We start from the raw sequence: 26,168 nt of genomic DNA, 5'->3' as shown, positions 1-26,168 counted from the left end.
GACCCTAGGCTCTAATTGTTATCTTAAAAAGCTGCTACATCATCGCCAGTAGTGGTCTTAGATTTGAAGGCCACCTCAGACCAGAATCAGGTATTTAGCCTTGGTGGATCTTAGGGGATTTCCAGTACAAAATGTTACTTTTGAGGTCTAGTTGGTCCAAGAATCGTATCTTTTCGGAGTAAATTAAATCTGCTCCTCTTGTGGGAAGGCTTGAGAAGCTCAGATTCTCAGAAGAGGAGGGGAAGACACAATATAAAATTACACGGCTTCTATTTCATGAGTACCAAATTTCCTAAGAGTTGAATAAAAAGTAAAATGGCACCATAAAAATTGAGACTGGATGAAATGCCTCATCTCAGTAAGTTGGTGGAGTGTTAATATTCCCTGGATTTGGTTATTATTGGGAGGATTATTGATAAAATGCACAGCCAATTGAAAGGGAACTCAGGGCCTTTATGCACAGCCAGATCCTGCACTGCAGGTTTAGTTGAAATCTGGAGATGTTCAGGATGGGGACTCGCTACTAGACCAGCAGGTTTCTCCCCCAATTACTGCACTTACCAGCAGGCCCATGGCCTTAGCCAGGAGGGCGCTGAACCACTTTCTAGCCCTGCCCAGAACCACATCCTCGGAGGCTGACAACACTCATGACAGCTTGAGTTACTGCCGGTGGTGAGGGGGTCATTTCTGGGAGCGGTTCTTCGGGGGTGGCTCTCAGGATCCCTAAGTGGCACCCACTTCATGTCCACAGGAGGTGTGGGTTTTATTGGCTGTGATGCCAAAGAGGTCCTTACCTTCAGGGACCAGCCTGGATGGCAGCCAAGCTAGCTTCCTTGGAATGTTTTCCCGTCCTGGAGAGAAAGGCGCCAGTTGAGTCTCTGCGGCTCCGACCACTTCTACTGAGGTGCCTCTTTGTCTGATGTGATTCCTGTGCCTGGGACAGAGACCACACAGTCATTTCATCGATGTCACATACTGTCAGGTATGGCCCACATGGTCAACTCTGTGTCCAAGATTTTATGAACTTGGCTCTTCAGGGAGGCTGCATGGCGTGCTGGTGACGAATGTTGTCTTCAGAGCTAGACTTTCTGTATTTGAGCCTAGCTTTGCCACTTACTAGCTCTGTGTCTTTGGGAAAGTTACTTGACTTGTCCATGCCTCAGTTTCCTCATCTGTAAAAGGAGAATAATAATAGTACCTGCCTCAAAGGCACTATAAAATGCTTTGCACACACTAAGCACTTGGTGTTAGTTGCTATAATAAGTATGCGCTATGTGGGTAGGATGGCCTGATGATTTTTCAAGCTTGGGAAAAGATTGCAGGCTTCCTACTGAATAGCCATGTGTGGGTGCTGAGTGTATGTGAGTCTTCTAGCATCTCCCCCTGCCTTATATTTTCTTTTCTTTTTTTTTTTTTTTTTTAATTTATTTGACAGAGAGAGACAGCGAGAGAGGGAACACAAGCAGGGGGGGTGGGAGAGGGAGAAGCAGGCTTCCCGCGGAGCAGGGAGCCCGATGTGGGGCTCGATCCCAGGACCCTGGGATCATGACCTGAGCAGAAGGCAGACGCTTAAGGACTGAGTCACCCAGGCGTCCCTCCCCCTTATATTTTCTATCCCTTTTCGAGTACCTGCTCTTTCCATCTTTCTTACTTTTCCCTTTGCTCACCTGCCTGAGATTAAAGAATATATAGTTGGAAGATCAGGGTCTGTGGCCTGGCTCAGCCACTTACTGCCATGTGAGCTTAGGTAAGTTTCTGAACCTTTCTGAGCAGCAGTGGAGGATTTGGGATGTCTTAAGGCTGCCAGGTATCACATAAAGGTGGAGTAATGGTGCTATTACCCTGGGATAATGAAACAGGGGACGTACATTGGGAATACCTCATGATCCTCCACTGGAAGCTAAGACTTGACTATGAATGTACCTGTGTACCAATGACCGCACCTATGAATGTACTTGATTGTATGTATGAATGGAAAAAGAATCGGTGTGATTTTTACCCTTCCTCTCTCCCTTATGGGGAGATGTGTAGTAGGGAAAAGCATGAAAACGGGAGTCAGGAGACTTGGGGTCAGTTAAGTGAGATACTGGGTGTCCAGTAGCCGACACAGAGTAGGAGCCAAAAAGATGGTATTTCTCAACTACTTGATTCCACTGTGTTGAGCCACCTCAGAGGTTTTCATTCCTATTTTATTCACAGTGACCCTGTATCACTGGAGTTGCATCATGAGCAAGGCTGTGTTATTAGAAGTGCTGACGGTAGTCGTGGCTTGAGCGTCCATTTCCTGGTGACCTCTGTTTCTCAGCTTCCTGTCTTAGAAAATAAGAATCTCAAACTAAATGAAATTTTGGTTTCTTACAGCTTTAATGGGATATGAAGGCATATAATTAGATATACACTGTCTCTCCTGTCACCCACTTTGTTTTGGTTTGGTTTTTGGTGTTTTACATACTTATTCTTTGTCTCCAGTACCCCCGTCCCACATCCAGGCCCCTAGAAAGGAAGCTGCGTGAGAATAGGGACCTTGTCTAGTTTGGCCTTCAGTGTGGGAAGAGTGCTTGGCACGTTTTCGGTGTTTAATAAATACACACATATGCCCTCATCTACAGGTATAATCATGCATTATACTATAATTCCATACATTTGTCCATGGTGGTCAATTGGTTGTTCCTCCCCTACTCCCCACCACAACATGTACCACACTGCTATTTGGAGATTAAAGGACTAGAATTAAGAATGGTTATATTGTCTGTCATAAAAATTACACAAAGTAGCAGTGCCTGGGTTCTTGCCTTTTGTGTGCATATAATATCAAAGGACAGTAACTCCTGATACAGAGGAAGCCCACAGTTTAGGGCTGTGGCCACTTGGCCACGTGACAGTGATGGTGATGTGTGTGTAACATAGGGTTGGTTACCTTTATATACATAGTGGAGGCGGTCGGCAGGAGGCAAAATATGAAGCTCAGAATTGTGCTCACACATATTATTGAGATTTCATATTGCTTTTATTATTTGGCCACAAAAATGGACATAATCCTTGTTGGCTTTAACACACCTACTAGTACTGCTTTCAGTATCCATCTTGCAGAATATAAGACAAGGCCAGAGCTTAAATTAAAATCCTCAGCTTCTTATCTCCTTCCCACAGGAAAGCAAATCTGTGTTGAAAACCGTAAAATTAAGAGGAGAGCAAGGATAGCATAATTTAGCAAAAATTCATGGCACCAGATTCTGAGCTATATGACTGGAGGGATAGGTCAGACATATTAAGAAGATGCTGCCTGCTAATGCAGGTTCCTTAAGGTGGTGCTCTGGAAATAAGAAAGGCATGCAAATATATCTAGATATATATCTAGATATATATCTAGATATATATATACACATCTAGAAGGTTTTTGCAATGCTTACTCTTTATAAGCACTCTAAGAAAATACCTTTGTAGATTGCTTGGCAATTATGCTTCTTATGAGACTTTGAAATGAAACTCAAAGCAGTTTAGTGGAGTTGAAATATATTCATTTTAGCATTTGGGTGTTGAGATTTTTGTTTCCATTTTAAAAAGGGTTTGTAATAATATCCTCCTATCTCTGCACCCACCCCCACCCCCACCTCCTCTAGCATTCTAAATTCCTTGTATTTAAGAAGCTCATTCTGTGTATTTGGCAAACGGCATCATTAACACTTGAAAAGCATTGAAACATTTTTTTAACCTTTTACACATTTATATGCATAGATGTCTGTGCTGAGGTATGTAGAGAAAAGGCATGGGGTTCTGATAATGGTGCTCTGTTTAATAAATGCCCAGGGCTATATGAGCTGTGCAAGTTCTGCCATTAGAGAAGAGCTGATCACTATAAAACAGGGAAAATCAAGTATGGAAACTATATCATTGTCTAAAAACGGGTGATTCCCCCCCCCTTTTTTTAATAAGTTTTTCTGGGTAGAGGTTGTAATGATAGGGTGTAGAGAATTAATATTACTAGCTGTAAAGAGAATTAAGTGTTACTAGGATAATTGTTCCTAATTTCGCTGAGGGTAGTCCTACCCATTGGAGCAACATACTTTTTATATCTAATTTGTAAAGAAAAAAAAAATCAAATTTAAATTAGCATGTATGTCGTAGGTGCCACCACCATACACAACAGTTGTGTTACAGGGCCCTCAGCCATTCAGATATGAACCTACATTTTAAGCAGTTTATACTGTGCACATGTCAAGTACTTCCTCAATTTCTTTTTTAATACAGATATTTGCTTCTGGAGAAATAGATTTCACAAGCATTTTAGTTTATAGCACAGTAAAAACCTCACTAATTCAAATTAATTATGGGGAAGACATGTCTGCTAGTTAGTGAATATTCAAAATTCATTGTATTTTATTCCTCTTAAATTCACAATTACTTATTACTGTAGTGTTTGTAAATAGAGATCTTCCTGGGACTGCTATAATTAGTAGATGAGTTTAAAATCAGATATATATTTTGCATGTTTATAATTGTGTTGAGTTTATTTTCTTTTTTGGGGGAAGGGGTATTAGAGTTTATAAAAAACAATCTCCCTATTCAGGTTAAACTGCCTGAGTCTTGTTTACATTATTTGATTTGCTTAGCAACCACTTTTGGGGGGTAGAGAAGAGAAAAAAATTCAACTTTAACCAAATAAAGAGACCCAGATTTCAAATTGATAAAGTCCAAAAAATAACCTGACCCTTTTAAAAGTATTGTTGTTAGGTAATTTTAGACTTCCAAATTCAATAATAAAATTTGTTTTTTAAATTTATATAAGACATTTAAAATGTCAAAATACATAAAATGTTAACAATTTACAGTGTTCTTACAAGCCATATTTCATATTATGCAGTTAAACTCAAGATTAGAAATTCCCTTTTATCATTTAAGACTTGTAGAAACTAGAGAACCTGAAGATGAACTGAGTAATGCTAAAGCATAATGGTTATGTTTGATTGACAAAGCTATAAGACATGAAAAAAAAAGTGCTGTAACATGGTTCTTAAAGATGTACAGCTATAGAATTACAAATTCTATAAACTAAGGGGATATCAGTACAGCAAATTTATATTTATTGGATTGTTTATTGGTAATATTTATTCATTCATTTGTTCATTGAAGAGTTGAGTGCCTTTTTATTGCCAGACATAGGTAATGAATGAAAAGAGCTTATGAAACATTTGTAACTTTTGCTCCAGTAACTCCTGGTTGAACATAACCTGAGGAGATAATCCAAAAAGAGGTATAAATATGTACATACAGAAATTCATGTCCTATGAAATAATTGTAATCACCCTAAATCTCCAAAGGACACTGATTAAATAACTGATAGTCTCTTGATGGGATATTCATGTACTTGAGGAGTACTTAACATGGAAAAATTCTGAAGATGTAATGAGGACAGCTACTGCTACTGCATGACTTTCTCTTTGTGAGAGGAGACAGGAGCTGGGTGTTGCTATTAACCATTGACCTTGTGGTTACTTTGCAGTCAAATAAGGTGCCCGTGGTGCAGCCATCACACGCGGTTCATCCTCTCACCCCCCTCATCACGTACAGCGACGAGCACTTTTCTCCAGGATCACACCCCCCACACCTTCCATCAGATGTCAACTCCAAACAAGGTGAGAGTCTGCCTCCTTAGGCCTTTCTCAATAAGTGAGGAGCCACATCTCATCAGTCCAGTGCCTTTTCAGGTGTCTTTGCTCTATGTCACTGTGTGGATCAAAATGTATTTGTAGGAGACGAGGAATTAACTTGATAGCAGTTTTTTATAAGCCCACAAGAATTTGTTGTTGCCTCTCTTATTTCTCAGGATTAAAAAGAAGAAAAAACAAAGGGGTTATTTTCAAAGTGACAGCTTTATAAATCTAGGATCCACAGTATAAACCAGTATGTTGTACAGATATACTATAAATTCAGTCCTCAGTGCCCCCTACAGTCTTCAGTTATTGCATGTACGAAGTGTTGATGGTAGTGTTAGAAAAATGTTAGAAAGGGGACAAAATAGGAGATTTTTACTTCAGATGTTATCTTTTTAAGTCTTTTGTGATTTCGTTTCATTTCGGTCCTTACGTTTTATCCTCTTTTTGTTATTTGCCAGCACCAACTTAGATATAATAATAAAGTACAAAATCATCTCTGTTTAAAGTCAAAGTAACATGAATCCTATTTTACTTCTCTTCATTATTACTCAGTTCTGCTTCTTTATCATTTACAGAAGAACATATAGCATAAGAGGTCTAAAAAAGCAAAATGCCCGGTTTCTCTAACCTGATGGGTATGAGTGTGGGTTGGTTGTAGGACTCAGAGCTCAGGTTCTCTAAGCCTTCTCGTTCATTCTGCTTAGAGCACACTTTGAGGATGAATTTGTTTGCAGGATGGCCTTTTTTCTTTCCAGGTGCATACACACTTGGACCTCAACAGGATCTTTAGAAGTTCAAAATAAAAGATCCTACAGAACCATGTGAAGGCAGAGAATGTAAAGGTGTAAAATCTGCCATCACCAGCATTTCACCCTTTTGTCCAGCCCAATTGTTGACCCACAGTGGACAATAAAATTTTTAAGTGTAAAAAAAGAGTGGAGTTCAGAGGCTGGGTGTTTTTTTCCACTACTCTGAGCTCTTGTAGGTTAAATCTGTAATGCCTTCATTTCCATCCATTGTTAAAACAGACAGCTTACTTGAGGACTTAGTCACTGTTGGACTTTGGCTTGAGTGAAGCTATGTACCTTTACCTAGGGAAGGTAAGAATCACCTATGCAGATGTGTCCCAGTTTGCCTCTGTCTTATTCCTCATTTCCAATCCTTCCTCTACTTCCCTTTTATCGAGGACCTCCAAAGAGTAAGAAACATCCAAGACAGATCGGAGAACATATGGTGAGAAAGGGAACTAAGATAATGTATTTTAGGAAGAAGATGGAGTTTAAGAGGGAAGATCATGACCTTGGTCATGGTGATTTCAAGTGCCTTATAGATATCTGGAGGGAGAGAAGGGGTAGATAATTTATGGGTCACCATCCAAGAGTAGTATCTGAGCTGGAGATATATATCTGGGAAACTTTAAAGCTGTAGATGACAGTTAAAGATAGATATAAAAGCCTCAAACCAGCTATAAGCAAAAAGAATTTAAGAGTGTTTTTTTACTTGTTTTTAAACTATTTATTTAATAATTGCATTGTGCTTACTATGTCCTAGGCCCTGTTTTAAGCACTTTGAAACAAACTTATTTTAAACGATAACACATGATGGTTCGGTAGTTTTTTCTTTCAAGAATTCTAGGACGGTTCTATTTTTAAAAAGACAAGTTTTTGACTAGCTACCAATTACATTTATATTTTCTTTTCTGTTTCCATCTCTTCTGCTGCCCTACCTTGTTTTGCCTTACTAATTGTAATTTATATCATTGCTTCTCAAAAAAAAAATTTTTTTTTTAATTTTTAAACTCTCTAGAACTAGAGAAAGAACAAGGGGGCATGATCAGAAAACTGCATAGTTTTTGAAGTCCTTATTTTGGCCTAAAAATTTGTGTGATTGTTGCATTCTACTCCATACACTATGTTTGTTTTAATTACTGTTAATTAGTGTTTTTAATTACTTTTTTGTCAACAAAGATTTTACATACCTTGTCACCATTTATCTCTGGGGATATGTAAACTTTGGTTTGAAAAGAACTAATTTACATGATTTTGGGTTTATATCATTCCACTTGGTCATATTCATCACCAAAAAATAAATAAAAAGCTCACTAGGTCTCTTGCTTTTACTGTCTTTCTCTCATACTGCCAGCCTTTTTAGTTATATCATGTAGCTAAACTAGTTAGAACGTGGTGGTACTGAGGTCAGAGTTACTAATTTCAAAGTTCCTACGAGGCTGGTTAGTTTTATTTAAAAAAAAACAAAACAGTATCATGTCCATACTCTAACAGTAGATAAGAACTATCAAATAAATGTAAACCGTTTGTCAGCAGAACTCATTCTCATTTGTAGGAAAATAACTAGGCTAATTTCACAGTAGGCAGCACATTCATTTTTACCTTCCTCCCCATGTGTTGGGTGTGAGGTATGTGTGTGGGTGCAGGAAAGAGAAAGGAAGCTAATGCCAGTCATTTTCTTCTCATTATGTCTGGTAAAAATGTTAAAAAGAGATTTGGGGAAATACTAGGTTTATATACCTGTTTATGTCTTTGTATTACCCACTGTATCCTTATAAATAACCACAAACACTCACATAGCACTTTTCTGTATTACATGTATTCATGCATTTATTCCTCACAACAACCCCTCTTCCATTTTTACACTGATTTTAAAGAACAATAACGATTAAGTAGCTTCCTCAAAGATACGTAGCTTGTGAGTGGCAGAATTGATAGATCCATATAAGTCTGACTCCAGAATCATTTCATCCATAATTATCAAAGTTACTTATAAAAGCTTAAAAATCATTAAGGCTCTGCTATGTCTGGCTTCTAGTACATAGTGAGTATTTAATAAATACTAGTTAAATGAATGATATGAAACGTGTCTTCAGTAGCCTAGCAGTTGGTGGAGAGGCACACACTTCTGGGATCTCACCGTAACAATAGGCTATATAAAAAACACAGATCCATTTTCTGCTTGTGTAATGACCCTAAGCCACATCATGTACTCTTGTATATACATGCAAGTATATACGTGCAAAATGCTTGGCAATATTGACCCAGAATGAAGAATGGGTCTGTTTAAACACCTACAGTTCGCTCGTTCATTTGTTCAGTCATTCAGAAGTCTTTATTGAGAACCTCCTCTGGAGACAACTGTAATTTGATACCTAGATTGGTAAAACATTGTCTCTTTTTTCCAAGCAGTATATAAGCTCATGCAGGAAATCATTTGCACAAACTAACTATAAAACAAAATGAAGAACATCTTAAGTACCATGTTAAAAGTACAAATAAAACATTGTAGTTTCAAACAGGGAAAAAGGATTTCTCAGAGCTATAAACATTAGAGCGGTGTATTTGAAATGTGAGTAGAAATTTATTTAATGGAAACCATCAAACTAAATACCAGCATAGAACTAGAATATAGCAGGTGCTAAGTAAATGTAGTTTCCTCTTTCCTCCTTTGAGCCGTAAACCCAAATCCAACTAGTTTGTACTGTGTTCAGTTGCATCAGTCCTGCTCCTACACAGAATCATTGCTGCAGGGTTTCCAAGCTTACATGGAACATGGACGAGAGTGGAGAGCAAGATTTTGGGCTCGTCTGTATCCCAGTGATGAAATTCCAGGAAAATACATATTTTCTATGTACCCGAACAGGATGCCTGAGTAATCACTTAATCACTGCAGACCATGGTTTCCCTATTTGCAAAACAAAGGGATTAAAGTAGACAGTTGTGGTAGTCTGTGACCTGTAGTCATGATTTTCAAGCTCAAATTTCCACAAAGTTTCCAAAGTTCTTCTGAGTTAGTCTGTTTTTTTTGTTTGTTTGTTTTAAACTGAGCAGTCCCCCTACAGACCCTGAGGTTTGGGGAGGTTTCTGAATCTCAAAGGTAAGAGAGTCAGCAAGTTGGCCCAGTGATTCTGACATGTCAAGAATCATCATTGTAGGCTCCGCTAGATTCACCCCTACTGCCCAAACCTCCCCAGACCCAAGAAAAAAAAATCCCAGAGTATGAAATTTGGGGTCTGCTGTGACCCCAAAGTAGCGGTACTTCTATTTTTTTTTTTTTTTTAAAGATTTTATTTATTTGACAGAGAGAGACACAGCGAGAGAGGGAACACAAGCAGGAGGAGCAGGAGAGGGAGAAGCAGGCTTCCCGCTGAGCAAGGAGCCCGATGTGGGGCTCGATCCCAGGACCCTGGGATCATGACCTGAGCCGAAGGCAGACGCTTAACGACTGAGCCACCCAGGCGGCCCAGTAGTGGTACTTCTAGCCAAAAAGTTGGGGGGTGGGGATTGGAGACAATCTTTTAAAAACAGCAAAACGAGATAATCTCATGTAAGCTCTCTATTGAGGATTAAAATAACCTTTTTCCTACCTGCTTCCTATAAGAGTTGAGTCATAATTTGTCCTAACTGATTCAGAGTTGAATTAACACCAACTTTGAAGGCCACACTTCTTAAGTCATTCCCATATGTTCAAAACCTTAAATATCTTATAAGACCCAAATGAAACCCATAGGCATTTTAAACAGTAAAAACACAGAATAAAGAACATCCTTCATATGCTCACCTGATTCCACATATTGGTCAGTATACAACCATTGAATGCATACTCTGGGTGTTAAACCTGGAAATGCATGCTCATATATGGAAGTGGCCTTTTAAGGCCAGATTAGCTATATAAAGAAACTTTTGTGGCTTTTTTCTAATCAGAATCACTTTCCCCCCAAATACACGGAATCTAAGTTTTTATATTTTGCATTTTTATGCATGTGTCCCTTTTCTGTACCCAAGGTAAAATATGCCAGTTTGATGTTTATTTCTAAAAAATTCTTACTGCTGTTTTCAAAATTTTTTGCCTAAACAAAGAGATGCCATTTGGGACTAGGATTACGTATAATCTTTAGGTGGTTTTTACAGTTATAGGGCAGTGTGCCTCAGGGAGTGTGAGCTCAAGAAACAATTTGGTGGCATTCTCATTTTCTGTGGAATACAACTAATCCAGAACAGCTTGACCTTGGAGCCCAGAGGACTCAACTTGATGAAGAGCTTAGTTGGAGCTGAAGTGGCAGAGACCAGATGAATCATATCAAATGTGACCATTATGGGGCTGAAGATGATTCCTAATTAATCTTTGATCCTCTGAGGTATCACATTTCCCAAATCTATGTGTCCATAAGGGAGCCAATGAAAATGTGAAAGTGGCAATTTACCTAATCCTTGAGCACCAAGGCAGGCCATTTACTTACGAAGGCTGTCATTTTCCATTCTACACAAAACAATTGTCTACCATTTTCTTAACCAAAGTGGAATAATGAGGGCAAACTAAATAATTTAAAAATCTTACTATGGTGACTGTTTTACCAGCAGCATATTTTCTCCTTTAAGAGTTCCTGAGGATGTCCTATTTAGGACCTATTTTTTCAGATTTTGAAATCTTGAGAAAGGCTAACAGACTGACTGCAATTAAATGCATCCAATAAGCATTGTTTCATGCTAGACCTTAAGTATTAATGGCATAAAGCATTTTGTTGCTTTTCATTTATTCTTATAGTCCAGTGTCCTGTGAATCTGAAAACTCTACTTCTCCGTTGTTCTTTTGAACAGGCATGTCCAGACACCCAGCTCCTGAGATCCCTACCTTTTATCCCCTGTCTCCAGGTGGTGTTGGACAGATTACCCCACCTCTTGGCTGGTAAGATCCTTCCTGCAGCCTTCAGTCAGGCATTTGAGCATATGTTCTTCTTTCCATTCATGGAAGTCAGCTTTATGAATGATAACACTTGTGGAGTTGAAGAAATTTCACATCAACAAGCAAGGTGCTAACTTTATTTCATTTCAATTTGGAAGATTAAAAAATATACAGACTTTGAAATGGATTGAATCCCTCTGCTAATATGTGTAGAAAATGACTGTGTAGCATTTGCTTTGAAGCTTATAGTCTTATGGATTCAATTTGTGGCTTTGGGCATTTGCTATGCCCATACGAAGTGCTCAGTGTGGTTCTTCTTGTCTAGTTCTTTATGAACAACTTATTTTTGAAACAAACTTAGACACACTGAATATCAGTCTTTGCTTATAAAATGAGCAAGTGAAGGAAATGGCAACTAGAAATTCAAAAATACAAAAGCATTTTTTGAATGTTAATAAAGTAAGCACCAGTTTGAGTTTAGACAAGTGAAAAACTGATGTTTGGGCTTCCTTTCTTCAGAATCCAAACACTCTATTTTGTTGTTTATTTCTAAAAAATTCTTACTGCTCTTTTCAAAATTTTTTAAATTATAAAGGTAAAGGAAAGGAAATGTATTTTTGGAAGAAAGACTTTTACGTAGTGCAGCCTATTTTTATCATGCTACGGTTAGCACAGAGCTTACCCCCATCCCACTCCCGTTCCCTCTCCATGCCTTCCTCCCCTCTGCTCACTCCATGGAAACACTGCTTCAGCTTTAGCAGAGGAACCCTCTCCTTTCTTTATCTGACCCTCTGTCCCCAGAGCCCCCATCACTGCCCCGGTCCCTACCTTGACATCCTTATGTTATCTTTCTTCAGCAAGAAGGGGTCATCCTGCCTTGGAGATTCCAGCTCTCTCTTTCTCTCTCTCTTTAGCACTAAATCTCCCAGTCAACTGCTTGAGTTTAATTGATTGTGCATACACTTCCAAACCTACATCAATTATTCTGTCTGAACTTACTACTTAGGGGCAGTAATCCTGTGCTGAGTGGCAGCTGGGGATAAAGATTGTGTAAATGAGAAATGTGAGATGTAGGGAAAAACAGAGAGAGATGGAATTCTCAGAGTGGAGAGGGACTAATTCCAATGAATTGATCTTTTATTTGGGTATATGAAGGGGTGTTTTAAAAATATTTGTTCATTTTTATATAAATTTTTGCCCCTTTCCTTCCTTCCCTGAAGTTCTCAAAGATTCTGAAAGTAGTTATTTCACCATTCTCACAGTTCTGTTATACTCGGTAAACGTGTGTTACGTGCTTATTTTGTTCAAAGCATTAGTGGGGTCAGGAGAGAGGAAGGGGTAAAAGGTCATTCGTGGCCTGGTTTGCTTTTCAAGTTGAGGGTGGGAGATTTTCTTAGGGTAAATGGTGCTTTGATTGGGTGGGGAGTAAGAAGGGAAGCAGTTGGATACCTGAAGAAATGCTGTGCTCTGTAATGACCCCCACGCAGTTCTTTCTGCATACCCCCTCTTCTCCCCTCATCAAACTCTTACTGCTGGTTGGTAACTCGTGTTTTGTCATTGATGGGTTCCTTTCTTCTGTGACCTCAGGCAAGGTCAGCCTGTATATCCCATCACGGGAGGATTCAGGCAACCCTATCCATCCTCACTGTCAGTCGACACTTCCATGTCCAGGTAGGTGGAGGTGGAAACTGGGCACCCCAGGACAAGTTGCTCTTCTTGCGCTTGCATTTTGTGCGCCTCTGCTTGCCTCTCGGTTGGCTAGGAGGGTGCATAACTCAGCCACGCGTCTGTCTGTGCAGTGTGCCTGGCTCCCACACTAGGTGTCGCAGAGAGCCCTGGGTGGAGCCAAACGCTGCACCCCACCAGCACCAGCCACAGCCCTCGGGGAGATGGGCTCAGCAACACCCGGGAAACGGTGCATCCAAAAGAATTCACTGCCACCTGACTGTGGGATGTGAAATGCCCTGAAAGCAGACATTCTAAGAGGAGCTTGTTTGATTCAAAATATGCTGGGAGTGGGGTAAGGGGGAGGATAAAGACTGGTTTGGTCTGAGTTCTGTAATTTGCTTTCTTTGAGGAAAGTTGTATCCGTTTAATGCAACAGTGTTTGAAAATGCCCAGGGAGTCGAGAGCCTTCCTGGACCAAGGCTGTCAGAAGAGAAAGAATGGTGCTTATTGGCTGTCAGGCCATGCGGGGTGTGTGTCCTAGTGTGTGAATCAGGCCCTGTGTGGACATGTTTTAGTTCAAGCGAAGCTCTGTGAGATCTGCCAGCCACACTGCTCTGTGTAATGCTTTTGCTTCTGGAAAGGATGGTGTCTGTGCTTGATGTACACGCACATTTGTTGTGCATCCTCTGTGTGTTCGATGTGGCTTATTCAAGGGAGCTAGCATTATTGTGCTGGAAGTCAAACTGTTGGGCTAGCAATTGGTTGTGAATCTTTACTTTTTATTATATAGATACGAAATTGGGAATTTCAGCTTTTTAAAAAATCATTATGTGCTCAGTAAATTGTAAATCTAGCTGGTTGGGGGGGATGAAATTAATATCCTTCCCCCAAAATATATTTTTACACCTTTTAACATTGTAAGAACTCTCTAGTGACAGGATTTTCTCCCATGCAAATAACCAGCATCATGTATCTTTGCAAACGGTACATGTAGCAGAGCATCATTACTTAATCAAAATATTTGTATTTTTTCCATGCCTCCTTAATTTTTAAAAATTTGTTTCTGATCTAAGCAGAGGGTTCTTTCCTTCCCAGATGAAGGAGTTAATTGTGCTGGCTGTGGTAAAAGACCTGAGAACATTGTTCTTGTTGAATTAAATGTTCACTTTGAAACAGTTTGAAAAGCAGGGCACCTGGTTGGCCCAGTCAGTAAAGCACGCAACTCTTGATCTCAGGGTGGTGAATTCAAGCCCCTCGTTGGGCGTGGAGTCTGCTTCTAAATAAATAAATAAATAAATAAATAAATAAATAAATAAATAAGTTTGAAAAGCACAAATTTCTAAAGCATATTCAAATTTATCAAAGCATTTATTGAAAGTACTTTTATTTTTCTTGCATGGCAGTTGCCCTCCTTTGTGTTGTACGGTGGTGGATATTTCAAGATTTTTTTTGTGCTCTACCAGGCGTACTCGGGAGAAAAGCCTTTAGTGTGTATAGTTTTTACCTGGTGCGGAACTGTAGCCTTCCTTTAATTTTATTACCAGTTTTCCATAAGACTAGATCTTTCAAATAGTACTTTCTTTCTGTATAGAAGATTATTTTAGAAGATGCTGATGGCAGCTTTACTAAATTGGGGACTGAAAACAAACTTCCCATCCCTTATTTTTTCAGTTGTTCTCTCCAGATATCAATAAAGAAGCCAACCATCTGAGAAGACTTAATGCGACAGTTTGCTTAGGAATGTAGGCAGAGATATTTTAATGTGGTGTCTTTAGCTTTCATTTAAAAATCATTTAAAAAGCTAAATCCTAATAAAGTGTTATGTTTCCAGCAATTACACTTACTGAAATTCTTCTTTGAAAACTGCTTTGCAAGAAAATTGACTTTTTTTTTTTCTACGACCCAGAGCCCTCCCAGGAAAAATGTCTGATTCTATTAGTTTGAAAAAAATTCTGTTATACACGGAATAAGTATAAATATTTCCACTTGAATACAGAGAGAAATTAATTATTGGCCCACTCTAATTCATAGTTACTCCTGTGTGTAAAGATATGTTTTCACTTTCAGCCAATAGCAGTTAGTGGATTGTTTCAGAAGTCTGCCTCCTTTTGCTACAACAACCATTAGTACATATGTTTTCCTTCTTTCAGGTTTTCCCATCATATGATTCCTGGTCCTCCTGGCCCCCACACAACTGGCATCCCTCATCCAGCTATTGTAACACCTCAGGTCAAACAGGAGCATCCCCACACTGACAGTGACCTAATGCACGTGTGAGTATGCGTCCGGTTTCACCTGTGAATGCCTTAACAAACAGGATTTCAACACAGTTTCTTCTTGCTGTTGTTGAACATTTCCTCCCTCTCTTTTATTATGAAAATCAGTGTGTCTCTGCCTTGAAAGTTCTGCCCCTGAGGACTTTAAGCAGCTTGATTCTCACCGCACTGATTTTAAGATTGGAATGGAGCACAGGCCTCAAAAGATCAAGGGAACCTCACCAAAACGGAGTAATCTTCAGAGTGTGGGCATTGAATAATCTTGAGCTGTTTAGCAGTTCACTACCAGGTTTTAATTGGGTTCTGATTGTTGCACCTGATGGTACCTGGGGGCAGTAGACGGGAGGGCTCCATGCATTTCCTTCCGCATATGCACTTAACCCTTGCTCGAGGCTTCAAAAGCACAGAATTCAAGGGAAAGGGGCAAACCAAGCCCAGGATCCCCTTTTGAGCCAGGGTTGTCTCAGGCTGTTATAGCAGGACTAAATTCCCTAAAGACATTGTTAATTGAACTCCTTAGTCTAGGGGGTAGGGTGTGGTGGCAGATTATAGACCAGGGATGGGAGGATGGGGTGGCAGGGTGCATGTGATAGTGCATAAAACCCCTGCACATGTAGGCAAGGCCAACATGCATTTGTTTGGGAGAGAGAGTCTTAAAGTTTCATTAGCTTCTCAAGGGGGCCCTTGACCCAAAAAAGTTAAGAACCTCAGTTCTGAAAGAGGAATAACCACCCATATTATGTGTTTGGCTTTTCCTGAGGTAACCAAGGAGCTCAGGCTCAGGGCCCATTTTGCGTCAAACACTTCTATAGCTGTAGGTAAACTTTCTCAAACCAAAGGATCCTCACTCCTGCTGAGTTGTTTTTCTAATTTGATGCTGTTCTGGGGGCTTATAGAGCTCCTAGAGGGTTGTCCCCGGCCTGAGTTTGACTGGTGATGTAAACAGATGCTCTGCTTCTCTCCTCCCCTGTCCCTCCTCCCCACCCCCCACACCATCCCACCCACCTTTTAGGAAGCCTCAGCATGAACAGAGAAAGGAACAGGAGCCCAAAAGACCTCACATTAAGAAGCCTCTGAATGCTTTTATGTTATACATGAAAGAAATGAGAGCGAATGTCGTAGCTGAGTGTACTTTAAAAGAAAGTGCAGCTATCAACCAGATTCTAGGCAGAAGGGTAAGTAGGGGGGTGGGATGTAAATGTTTATGGTGACCTTGGAACTGTTTCGTTAAAGGTGATCATAGAATGCGTTTGTATAATCACAGCCACTTTGGGAAGTAACAGAAGATAGGATAATAATCTTTAGGAGGATTAAACGATAGAATGCATTGTTAACAACTTAGATTGTACCTAGCACATAGAAAACCTCCTGTAAATGTTAACTGTTTTTCCTGTTATCATTTATTGGGTATCTTTTATGTGCCAGGTACTCTGGTAGGCATTAGATAATAATTGCTGAATACAATAGATAGGGTCCTTGTCTTCATGGAGCTTAACGTTTTGTGACAGGATGCAGATGCTAGACAGATAATTACCAGTGTATAATTAAAATTGTGATAAATACTGTGAATGTAAAGAGTAAGATTCTATGAGAAAGAATAACAGGGGGCTAGGGAAGTGCCCCTCTAAGAAAATGGTATTTAAGCTGAGACCTGAATGAGGAGTAGAAATTAACCACGTGATTAGTGGGGAGAGGTGGACCCTCTCCAGATGGAGTGACAGGTGTGTGCACTCGTGTCTGAAGCAAGAAAGCACTTAGCCCACATAGGGAACTATAGAAAGGCCTTGCAATACTAGCCACGCTTCTAGAAGAAGCCGGGCAAACACAGGTGGCCACTCCTTCCAAGACAGAAGCAGATCTGTTCTACTCAGAAGCTTTAACTGGATGAATTTATATGGGCTGGAGAAGTCTTTATTCTAGAAAAATTTTTCTCTGGGTCTTAAAGTGTATATGCGCATGGTTTCTGCATTGCCTCCTTTCTTTTCATTCCTTCTTTTACTCATGCCAGGATACTTTTCTGATCACCTACCGTATGCCAGGCACTAGGCTACCACTAGCACAGGCACTCTAAGATTTCTTTATCCAGCCACCACCCAGAGGCCAGGAAGTCTTTCCAGGTGCTTTTCTCAGGATTGAAAAGGTTTTAAAACGTTAGGTATCTGAGGAGTGGTGGAAAAAATTGGAATTTTTCTAATATTACATTATAATTTTAGAAATGCTTCATTTTAATTTGTTGATGCTCTTCATATATGTGTGATAGTTTATTAAATTATGACCTTATGTATTTGTTTTTGCAACCTCTCAAGAAATTCATAATTTATAAATCAGCATTTAGGCAAGAAAGGTCTAACGACCTTTGTAAAACTTAGATGATCGTGTTTTAGCTGTTGTTGGGGGTAATTTTTACCATGTTTGATACAAACCTAATAAATTTCAACATTCATAATGGAAGACATGCAGGAGATTTCCAGGCCACGTGAACAGATAGAGGGAAGTAAGCTCTCTTGTATTTTTGATTCCTGTTGTATAGAATAAAAATGCAGTTATTTCCAATCTGCAGGACACCAGGGTTTTAGGGGGTAGGGTGTGGTGGCAGATTATAGCTCTCTTGGTGCCCCATGTACAATACTCTCCCTCCCTGTGGATTCTTAAACACTTAATAACAATAATTACAGTGATTTCCCAAGCCAGAGCATAGCAGATAAATGATTCCCATCATCTTTGAGGAACTTCGCCTTAAAATTTTAAAGGCTGATGACCATCCCCCCTGACCCTTTAAAAGAAGAAACCAGAGGGAAAGAAGGGTTGATGTTCTTTGTTTAGTTTATATAAAACTCTTAGCTTTTTTCCCGTTTTTGAGTTAAAGGTCCCCTGGCCCTCCAGTGGGAAGTATTTTCCTGCTCAAGAGAGTAAGTAAGGATATGATACGGAGGTATGCTTCCTATTTTTAATGCACGTTTCCAACAATTGCTACTTTCTCAGGTCCCTTAACGATCCCCAGATCAGAGCGTGTGTCCTAAAAGGTGGTTCTCATTTGGGATCTCTCTCTGTCTTTGATTTGGACACCTGTTTCTATTTATAGGTCTCTGAGATCTTTGATTAAGATCAGGTTTTCTATCCTTTCATAACCCCTCTGGCAGGGTAGTCCTTGCTAGTTCTTTAAAGTTCCTGCTTTTAAAATCATGAAGTTTTACACTGGGATAATTAGAATTCTTAAAAGTAGAACTTAAATCCATTCTGGCACATTTTATCTTTTTTATTTTATTCATTTATACTGTATATCTGAAAAGAAATGTTCAGTCATTTGAATTAAAGTTTTCTTCTTCATGTCATAAATAATAATAGCACAAATCTTACTTTAAAAGAAACCTTTTCAGACCTTCCAGGCTATTAAGGAAAGTCCATTTGTTGCAAATTTATTGTCAGAATTTTTTTTATCTTGGACTGTATACGTTTTCTAAAGTTAAATTGGTATTTTCCCAACAACTTGGGAAATGTTGACAATGAAATCTGATTTTTTTTAAATTCAGTTTTTCAGTAAGCAAGAGATAGAAAAGTGTTTTTAAAAGCCCATTGTGTTTCAGAAATTCCTATAAAGAAAGACCATCTTTCTAGTTTGTACTAGACTTTTTATTTTCATTTACAAGGCTTTAATACCATTGTTTTACCCTGGTAAAGGATCTTTTATTTGTGGGTAGATCAAAAATATTAGAATTACCAGGGAACTAAAAGCAACTGAAAATTCAAGTAAATAGTTCGTGGCCTGCTTTTTCTCCTTGCATTTTGCTCAGTTTTGTTAGCTGGGATCATTTTGTCAACTAAATGTCCCGTTTTAACTCAAAAATAACTTGTTGTTTGAGTAGAAGACCTAACCTCCATACATATTTTGAGAGAGAAATTTTATAAAACTTATTCCAGGTTTTCTCAGCAAGTTATAAAGCTGCCAGAAACTATATAAAATTATACCCATGAATATTGCATTAGTTTGAGTTCTGACTTGTCAAATGATAAATTTACAAAAGTTATAATTTTACTTTTTTTTCCTTTTTGTCTCCCTGTTTGTTCCTGATTGGTAACGCTTTGCCTCTTGCCAATCACATTTAGCACCAGAACTGTGTAAATATTAATGATCAGTCTTTTCTTAAAAAACAAAAACAAAAACAAAAACAAACCCCAACAGACAATCAAAGCAGATCTTTTCCATTGTGTCCAGTTTGTTTTCTGCCCTATGTAGGTCTCTGGTACTGGGTCAGTGTTCCAGATTAAGCAAGGCCAGTGGTTGGGAGAAGCCTGGTTTAAACTCGCAGTACTGCCTCAGACATGCTTCCTTCTTAGGCTTGATTTCACTAATTGTGTTCGTTCTGCGGGTACAAAGAACTGTGTCTCAGGTAACTTTTTTTTTTCAGGGTTTTTTTTCCTTCCACCTCCCCAGCGTGTCCGGCTCCCCTGGCCCCTCATCATTTTTTAAAAGAAAAGCATATTACCTGAGTTGCTTTCAGATTCGGACCCAGGTCCTGCTTCTTAACCGCTTGACGCTCTGCACTTCTGAAGTGATTTAAAAAGGAGCCATCTGTCCTATCCAACACTGAGGCCCAGGCTGGTTTCAGGGGCTTTCAGAGGAGCTGAATCCGAGGCCCTGCCCTTAGGCACCGCCTGTGCCGGAAGCTGGAGTGGGAGGGTGGGTGCGTCAAAAGGTGCTTCAGCCTTCTTCTTGGGATCAGGCCCCGGGTCTTGGAGCAAGCAGGAGCAGCAGGTGTTTGTTCTCTTGAGGAGAGCTGCCTAGCCACACCTCAGGAGCCTCCTCCCGGAGAACTTTCTCTCTCTCGTTGCCTCTCTCCCTCACTCCTCTGTCCTTTCCCCACTCCAGTTCAGCCATGCCTTTCTTTTCTTTTCCTTCGTTTTTAAAACTAGGACAGGGAAATTAAAATCAATTAGGCAGGGTAGCCATGAATGAGAAAGACCCTCCTAGCACCGAGAGCTGGGGCGAGCAGGAGTGGGCAGGTGGGAGCCGACCCAGGGTGTGGGTGTGGGTGGTGTCGGTCAGGTCTGCCCCTCCCGTGGCTTTGCCTCCGTGCCATCCTCTGCGGCTCGTTCGTCCCCCAAAGTCCAGCCGGTTCTCCTGGAAGGTTCCACTGGCAGATGCTAGCACTGAAGAAGTGGGGAAAATACTTGAAAACTGCCTGCTAGGGCACCTAGATTGAGTCGTGTGCAAACATATGCAAAGCAATGTGCAAATGTAAGCTGCTTAAATTTCCGAACGGATGCCTTGGGTACACAAGCTATTTTGCTGTATATGATACATAATTATGTCAGTTATTAAAAGGGAAACATTCTCCAGGTTACATACATTACAACCAGGTAACAAAAGGGTTACATTCTCCAGGTTAGATACTCCAGTCTCAGATTCTAGATGGCAAAATAAACCTAGGTAGTGCTCCTTGCTTTCCATCAGAAGGAAGCTAAAAACCGTAGCCATAAAGAGCGCACGTGTGACTGGACCATGTTATCCGTATGCTCCCTCTAGACAGGTAGTGTGAGGAGAAGGTGACGGGACAGAGGCAGACTGACTTGAGGTCTTGCTTTATAGACAGGATCCTAGGATGCAGGTTTCAGACTCTTCATATTGACAGAGTGGGAGAGTGTCCATGTGAGGTGAGGATGCATCCGTGTGAAAAAGACATCTGGAAATTATCACATTTTGCATAAATAAATGGTACTTGGTTTCGAATACCAGACTATGGTACAGACTAAAAAAGCACTAAGTTGGGTGTTGAGGTTCACCAGTGAAAGTTCTTCCTAATTTACACTGGAAAAGAGAAGGGGTGGGTGACAGATCATTTTACTTCGGCTCTTTAATTGCCTTTGATGTGTTGCATGTGATGTGGGAGAACAGGATAGAGACCTAAGCTGGGGTCGCACTCTCGCCGCCAGACTCCGAGTGGGTCTGTGCAGGACTCGCTCTTCTGTCATTTAAAAATAAATCAGAGTTTAAGTGCTTAATATTTTCATTCTTTGATGTTTGAAACATGAAATACGTAGTATTACTTCTCTTTTGCTTACTTACTTGATTGGTTCTCCTTCCTCTTTTTGTTTTAGTGGCATGCCCTCTCCCGTGAAGAGCAGGCTAAATATTACGAATTAGCACGGAAGGAAAGACAGCTACATATGCAGCTCTATCCAGGCTGGTCTGCGAGAGACAATTACGTAAGCTCTTCTGCATGCCAACAGCTCGCTACTGTCACTCATCCTTCGTTACTTTTGTTTTATTATTTTTTTAAGGTTTCATTTATTTATTTGACAGCAAGAGAGGGAGCGAGAGAGCACAAGCCAGGGGAGCGGCAGGCAGAGGGAGAGGGAGAAGCAGGCTTCCTGCTGAGCGGGGAGCCCCACATAGGACTCAATCCCAGGACCCTGGGATCATGACCTGAGCCGAAGGCAGACGCTTAACCGACTGAGCCACCAGGCGCCCCTCTTTCTGTTCCTTTTGTGATGGAAATGTGTTTTAGAGTACAGTGCCCCCCCATCCTCCCTTATTCACAGGGGATACATTTCAGAACCTCCAGTGGATTCCTGAAACCACCAGTAGTACTGAACCCTGCATGTACTATGTTTTTTCCCGTTCATACATACCTATGATAAAGTTTATAAAGTAGACACAGTAAGCGATTAACAACAATATAGAACAATCATAACAATATACTGTACTAAGAGTTATGTCAATGTAGTCTGTCTCTCTAAAAATATCTTACTGTACCGTACTCCCCCCTCTCCTCGTGAGGATGTGAGACAGTAACATGATGACATGAAGTGAGCTGACTGATGTAGGTATTGCAGTGTTGTGTTAGGCTGCTCTCGACCTGCTGACGCCACATTAGAAGGAGCATTGTCTGCTTCCAGACCCTGTATGACCAGGGGTAACTAAAACTGTGGAAAGCAAAGTGACAGATAAGGGAGGACTACTATATACATAATGCCAGTACTCTTTCCTATTTGGGGAAGTTCATGAACTTTATAATAAAGATTTCATGGATATATTACATTTGGAAAGCATTGAGCTGTCATACTTTTTTTTTTTTCCTCTGGTTATATAATACATTTTTTAGGTAAAACTTTAATCCAAAAAAAATCCATAAAAATGGTGAAAAACAATTTTTTTTAAAGATTTTATTTATTTATTTGACAGAGAGAGAGAGACACAGTGAGAGAGGGAACACAAGCAGGGGGAGTGGGAGAGGGAGAAGCAGGCTTCCCACTGAGCAGGGAGCCCGATGCGGGGCTCGATCCCAGGACTCTGGGATCATGACCTGAGCCAAAGGCAGACGCTTAACAACTGAGCCACCCAGGTGCCCATGAAAAACAATTTTTTAAAAAAGCCTGTAATCTCGAGGTGCCCAGGTGGCCAGTCAGTTTAGCAGCCAGCTCTTGATTTCAGCTCAGGTCATGGTCTCAGGGTTGTGGGATCAAGCCCCACATCAGGCTCTGCACTCAGCAAGGAGTCGGCTTGAGATTCTCTCCTCCCTCTGCCCCTCCCCCTGCTCGTGCTCTCTCTCTCTCTCTCAAATAAATAAATACATCTTTAAAATAAAAATTAAAAGCCCATAATCTCATCCTGTAAAGGTGACATTAGTAATAATTAGTTACATTATCTTCCAGGTATTTTTTCTGTGTACATGGTTTTTTAACTTGGATATAATTGTGTGTGTGTGTGTGTGTGTGTGTGTGTGTGTATACATACACTTTGGTGTCATGCTTTTATATATAATAAGCATTTTTCTGTTACAGCATAGTGTTTCTGTGTATCAATTTTAATGGCTATATTATAGTATTTTGAGTGAATGTCACAACCATTTTTTCCTGTTTTTTAGACATTTATTTTTTTTTTACAATTAGAAATAATCCTACTATGAAGATATCTATGCATAACAATTTTTCTTCTGTGTTTAGGGCTATTATTTCTGTAGGATAGATTCACAGTAGTGGAATTAATTGAGTTAAAGGATATAAACATTATAAAGGCTCTTTGATACTTACTGTCAAATTTCTTTCCAAAAGGATATTTTCTAATTCTTAAAAACGTATTCAAGCGACTGTTTTGCCACAGACTAATTAAAGCTAGATTTAATAATTTTTTTGTTCGTAGTACTGTACCTTGATGTCTATTATGTATTTTATTCAGATGGAGTAGGTATTATATTTTTTAAGTTGTCCTAATTGGCCAGAAATACCCCATTTATAGTCCCCGTTATTTTATTACTTTAGAATTTGTAGGTTTTACTAACGTGGTCTTGATACAGCAAAGGCTATTACTGAGAAAGTGTATTATAAATTATATATTTCAGTTTTATATTTTATGGAAGGGATCAATTTTGATTAAGCTCCTAATTTAAAATTTTTGAAGATCATTTTCAGTGTTCCATGTGAGCCTGGCATTAGAAAAACCAAGTAGGACAGCCTTAATATTAGGTAGAATTGTCCCTTTTTTAAAAAGGGTGAGGGTGAAGCCATTAATATATAATTTAAATGTGTGACCATTGCTGTAGATGGTCCTATGGGGCCCCCTGTCTAAGGTCATACATCCCATATGATGGAACACCAGGACTTTTGGAACACATTTGTTTCCTGTAACGTGCTCTGAAGAAAGTCTCTACTGGTCAGGATTTGAAGCTTAAACCCTGGCTACCACTGTGACACAGGAAGGAAGAGTCTTGGTGCTTGCTACTTAGGAGCAGTGGCTCACTGGACCCTCCTGAGCTCCTGTTTGCTTGCCTTAATGACTACCATATGCCTATTGTCAAGACCCGTCTTAAATGTTTTCTGTGATATTTTCTAATCCTTGTAATAATTTAGGGTCATGAGTAGTAGTATTGCAATTTAATGCAGTATGGGGGAAACTGAGGGTTTAGACAGGTTAAGTAATTAGTCCACGGCCATATAGTGGCTAAAATTGCAGTTGTTACCCGGGTCTCCCTGACTTTCAAAATCTATGCAGTTTGCCTTCTCTGCAGCAGACTAGCACAGTCTTCCCAGCGCCTTCTTAAGTAGACTGCTGTAATTCAAGAGTTTTCTCCCCTGAGCTGTGCTTCTGTTCTCTGGGCAATTATTAGCATCTTTCTGGTTAGATTTGACCCATGGAAGGGCTATGCTGTGCTGTGAATTTGTATAGATTTAACATTGCTTGTTGAATGTCTTTGAGGGAAGTTTCTGTTTCTGAATCTTAGGTAAAGGATAAAACTTTAAAAAGAGATAAACACAGGGGTGCCTGGGTGGCTCAGTCGTTAAGCGTCTGCCTTCGGCTCAGGTCATGGTCCCAGGGTCCTGGGATCGAGCCCCGCATCGGGCTCAGTGCTCGGCGGGGAGCCTGCTTCTCCCTCTCCCACTCCCCCTGCTTGTGTTCCCTCTCTCACTGTCAGATAAATAAATAAAATATTTAAAAAAAAGATAAACACATATTCTGTCCCTCTCTCCTTTTCTCCATGTGGGGAGATGAGAAGAAAGTAGTTTTGAAGAAAGCCAGCATAGTATGAATTTACCTTTAAAGATGTTCTGCACAATTTTTAAAGGAAATTGTTTTGTATAACTTGATTGTGGGATCCCCTGGAATGAAGGGAAAACCCAGCTTCGTCACATACAATTTTTATAACAATAAATATCAGCCTATTAATTAGTAAGGCAAACAAGTTAATCAAGTGATAGCGCTTTAGCTAGAGATTATTCTTACAGTAACAGCATAGGAATGGCGTTTAAACAAGATGCATGCCTTGTGTCTTAGCAGTTAGTGTCAGGTCGCTACCCCTATCCTCATATTAAATACTGTATCTCAGTTATTTAATATTAAAATGCTCTGTTCTGTGGCATCATAGATTTTATAACTTCAGTTCTTAGCGCGTTTATTTTTTCTAACTTTTATAACGGGAGTTTTCATAAGTCAACAGTGCATATATTTTCTTAGGTGAGATCAGCCAGATATTGGTATTGTTAGAGCTTTTAAATTTAATGCTTAATATCCCCAGTATCATATATAATTTTAATGAAGAATATTTTTATTTTTACCACACATGGATGAGTTTTTTGTGTAAGTTGACATCAGTACATCCAAACTACTTAAGTCTTTTCTGTCTACCATGAAATGTTAGTTCATACCCAGAATTTAATACAGGTTATTTCTCAAAGACACTAGCAGTCTGACACCTCAGGCCACAGTCGTGTGTGCTGGGCATGGCGCAAAGTGGCAGAGATGTGCTGAGATGCTAAGGTGGTGCTCTCAGGAGCCAGGGGCCGTGTGGTGAGGGGCCGCCTGCTACAGGGGCTGGGAGGAGCTGGGTTCTGGCAGTGAGGTCTGCCTGAGGGGGAGCCGACCGGAGGGACAGAGGTGAGTAGGGCTGAGGAGGTTCCCGAGAGCCGGCTCTGGAGAGGAGTGTTGAAAGGCAAATGGGAGCGAGGAGGAGAAAGTGAGGAGAAGCTCCTGACACACGACACCACCTCACAGCACCTTCTGGAAACCACAGTAATGCCGTTTGAAAGGAAGATGGAGGAAGCCCAGGAGAAGCATGCGCTCCCTCCGTCTGTTCCCCTCCTGCCAGACTGCTTTTAGTAACAGTGTTAAAGACGACGCCATGATTTTCGATATGCCATTTCCCAGGGTCACGAATATCTGCTGTTTGGGAGGATGGTTTGAATCAACCTTCCAAAGCTTTAAAGCTTCAGCAGTCAGGTCACATGACATGTAGAAAAACTATCCTGAGGTGCATAAAATTATACTTTTATATATTCACCCAGTATGTTCAACGTAACCTTACAGTTTTACGTTTTGTTCTTGGTTAATGTGATTATTACAGCAGACATAAGATAGAACTATTGGATGTGATCTGTGTTCTGG

General features: G+C 40.1%; 1 protein-coding gene across 8 annotated transcripts in view; it reads left to right on the top strand.

Annotated features, from left to right (window-relative positions):
- LEF1 (lymphoid enhancer binding factor 1) overlaps positions 1-26,168 on the top strand; it is a 119,145-nt gene that overhangs the window by 77,651 nt on the left and 15,326 nt on the right. For 4 of the 8 annotated variants that reach the window (XM_025873688.2, XM_025873689.2, XM_025873692.2 and 1 more), the window contains exons 4-9: positions 5,501-5,633; positions 11,264-11,351; positions 12,936-13,019; positions 15,167-15,289; positions 16,305-16,467; positions 21,389-21,496. In XM_025873688.2, coding sequence (XP_025729473.1) covers positions 5,501-5,633; positions 11,264-11,351; positions 12,936-13,019; positions 15,167-15,289; positions 16,305-16,467; positions 21,389-21,496 — 699 coding nt within the window. The remainder of the gene's footprint in view (positions 1-5,500; positions 5,634-11,263; positions 11,352-12,935; positions 13,020-15,166; positions 15,290-16,304; positions 16,468-21,388; positions 21,497-26,168) is intronic. The other 4 variants (XM_073892093.1, XM_073892094.1, XM_025873690.2 and 1 more) reach the window with 2 other exon arrangements.

This window comes from Callorhinus ursinus, unplaced genomic scaffold (assembly GCF_003265705.2).
Source record: "Callorhinus ursinus isolate GAN/ISIS: 27379988/994484 unplaced genomic scaffold, GSC_fseal_2.0 scaffold4, whole genome shotgun sequence".
Taxonomy (NCBI): domain Eukaryota; kingdom Metazoa; phylum Chordata; class Mammalia; order Carnivora; family Otariidae; genus Callorhinus; species Callorhinus ursinus.
Note: the sequence above shows the minus strand (reverse complement) of the source record. Positions and strands in the feature narration are given on the sequence as shown.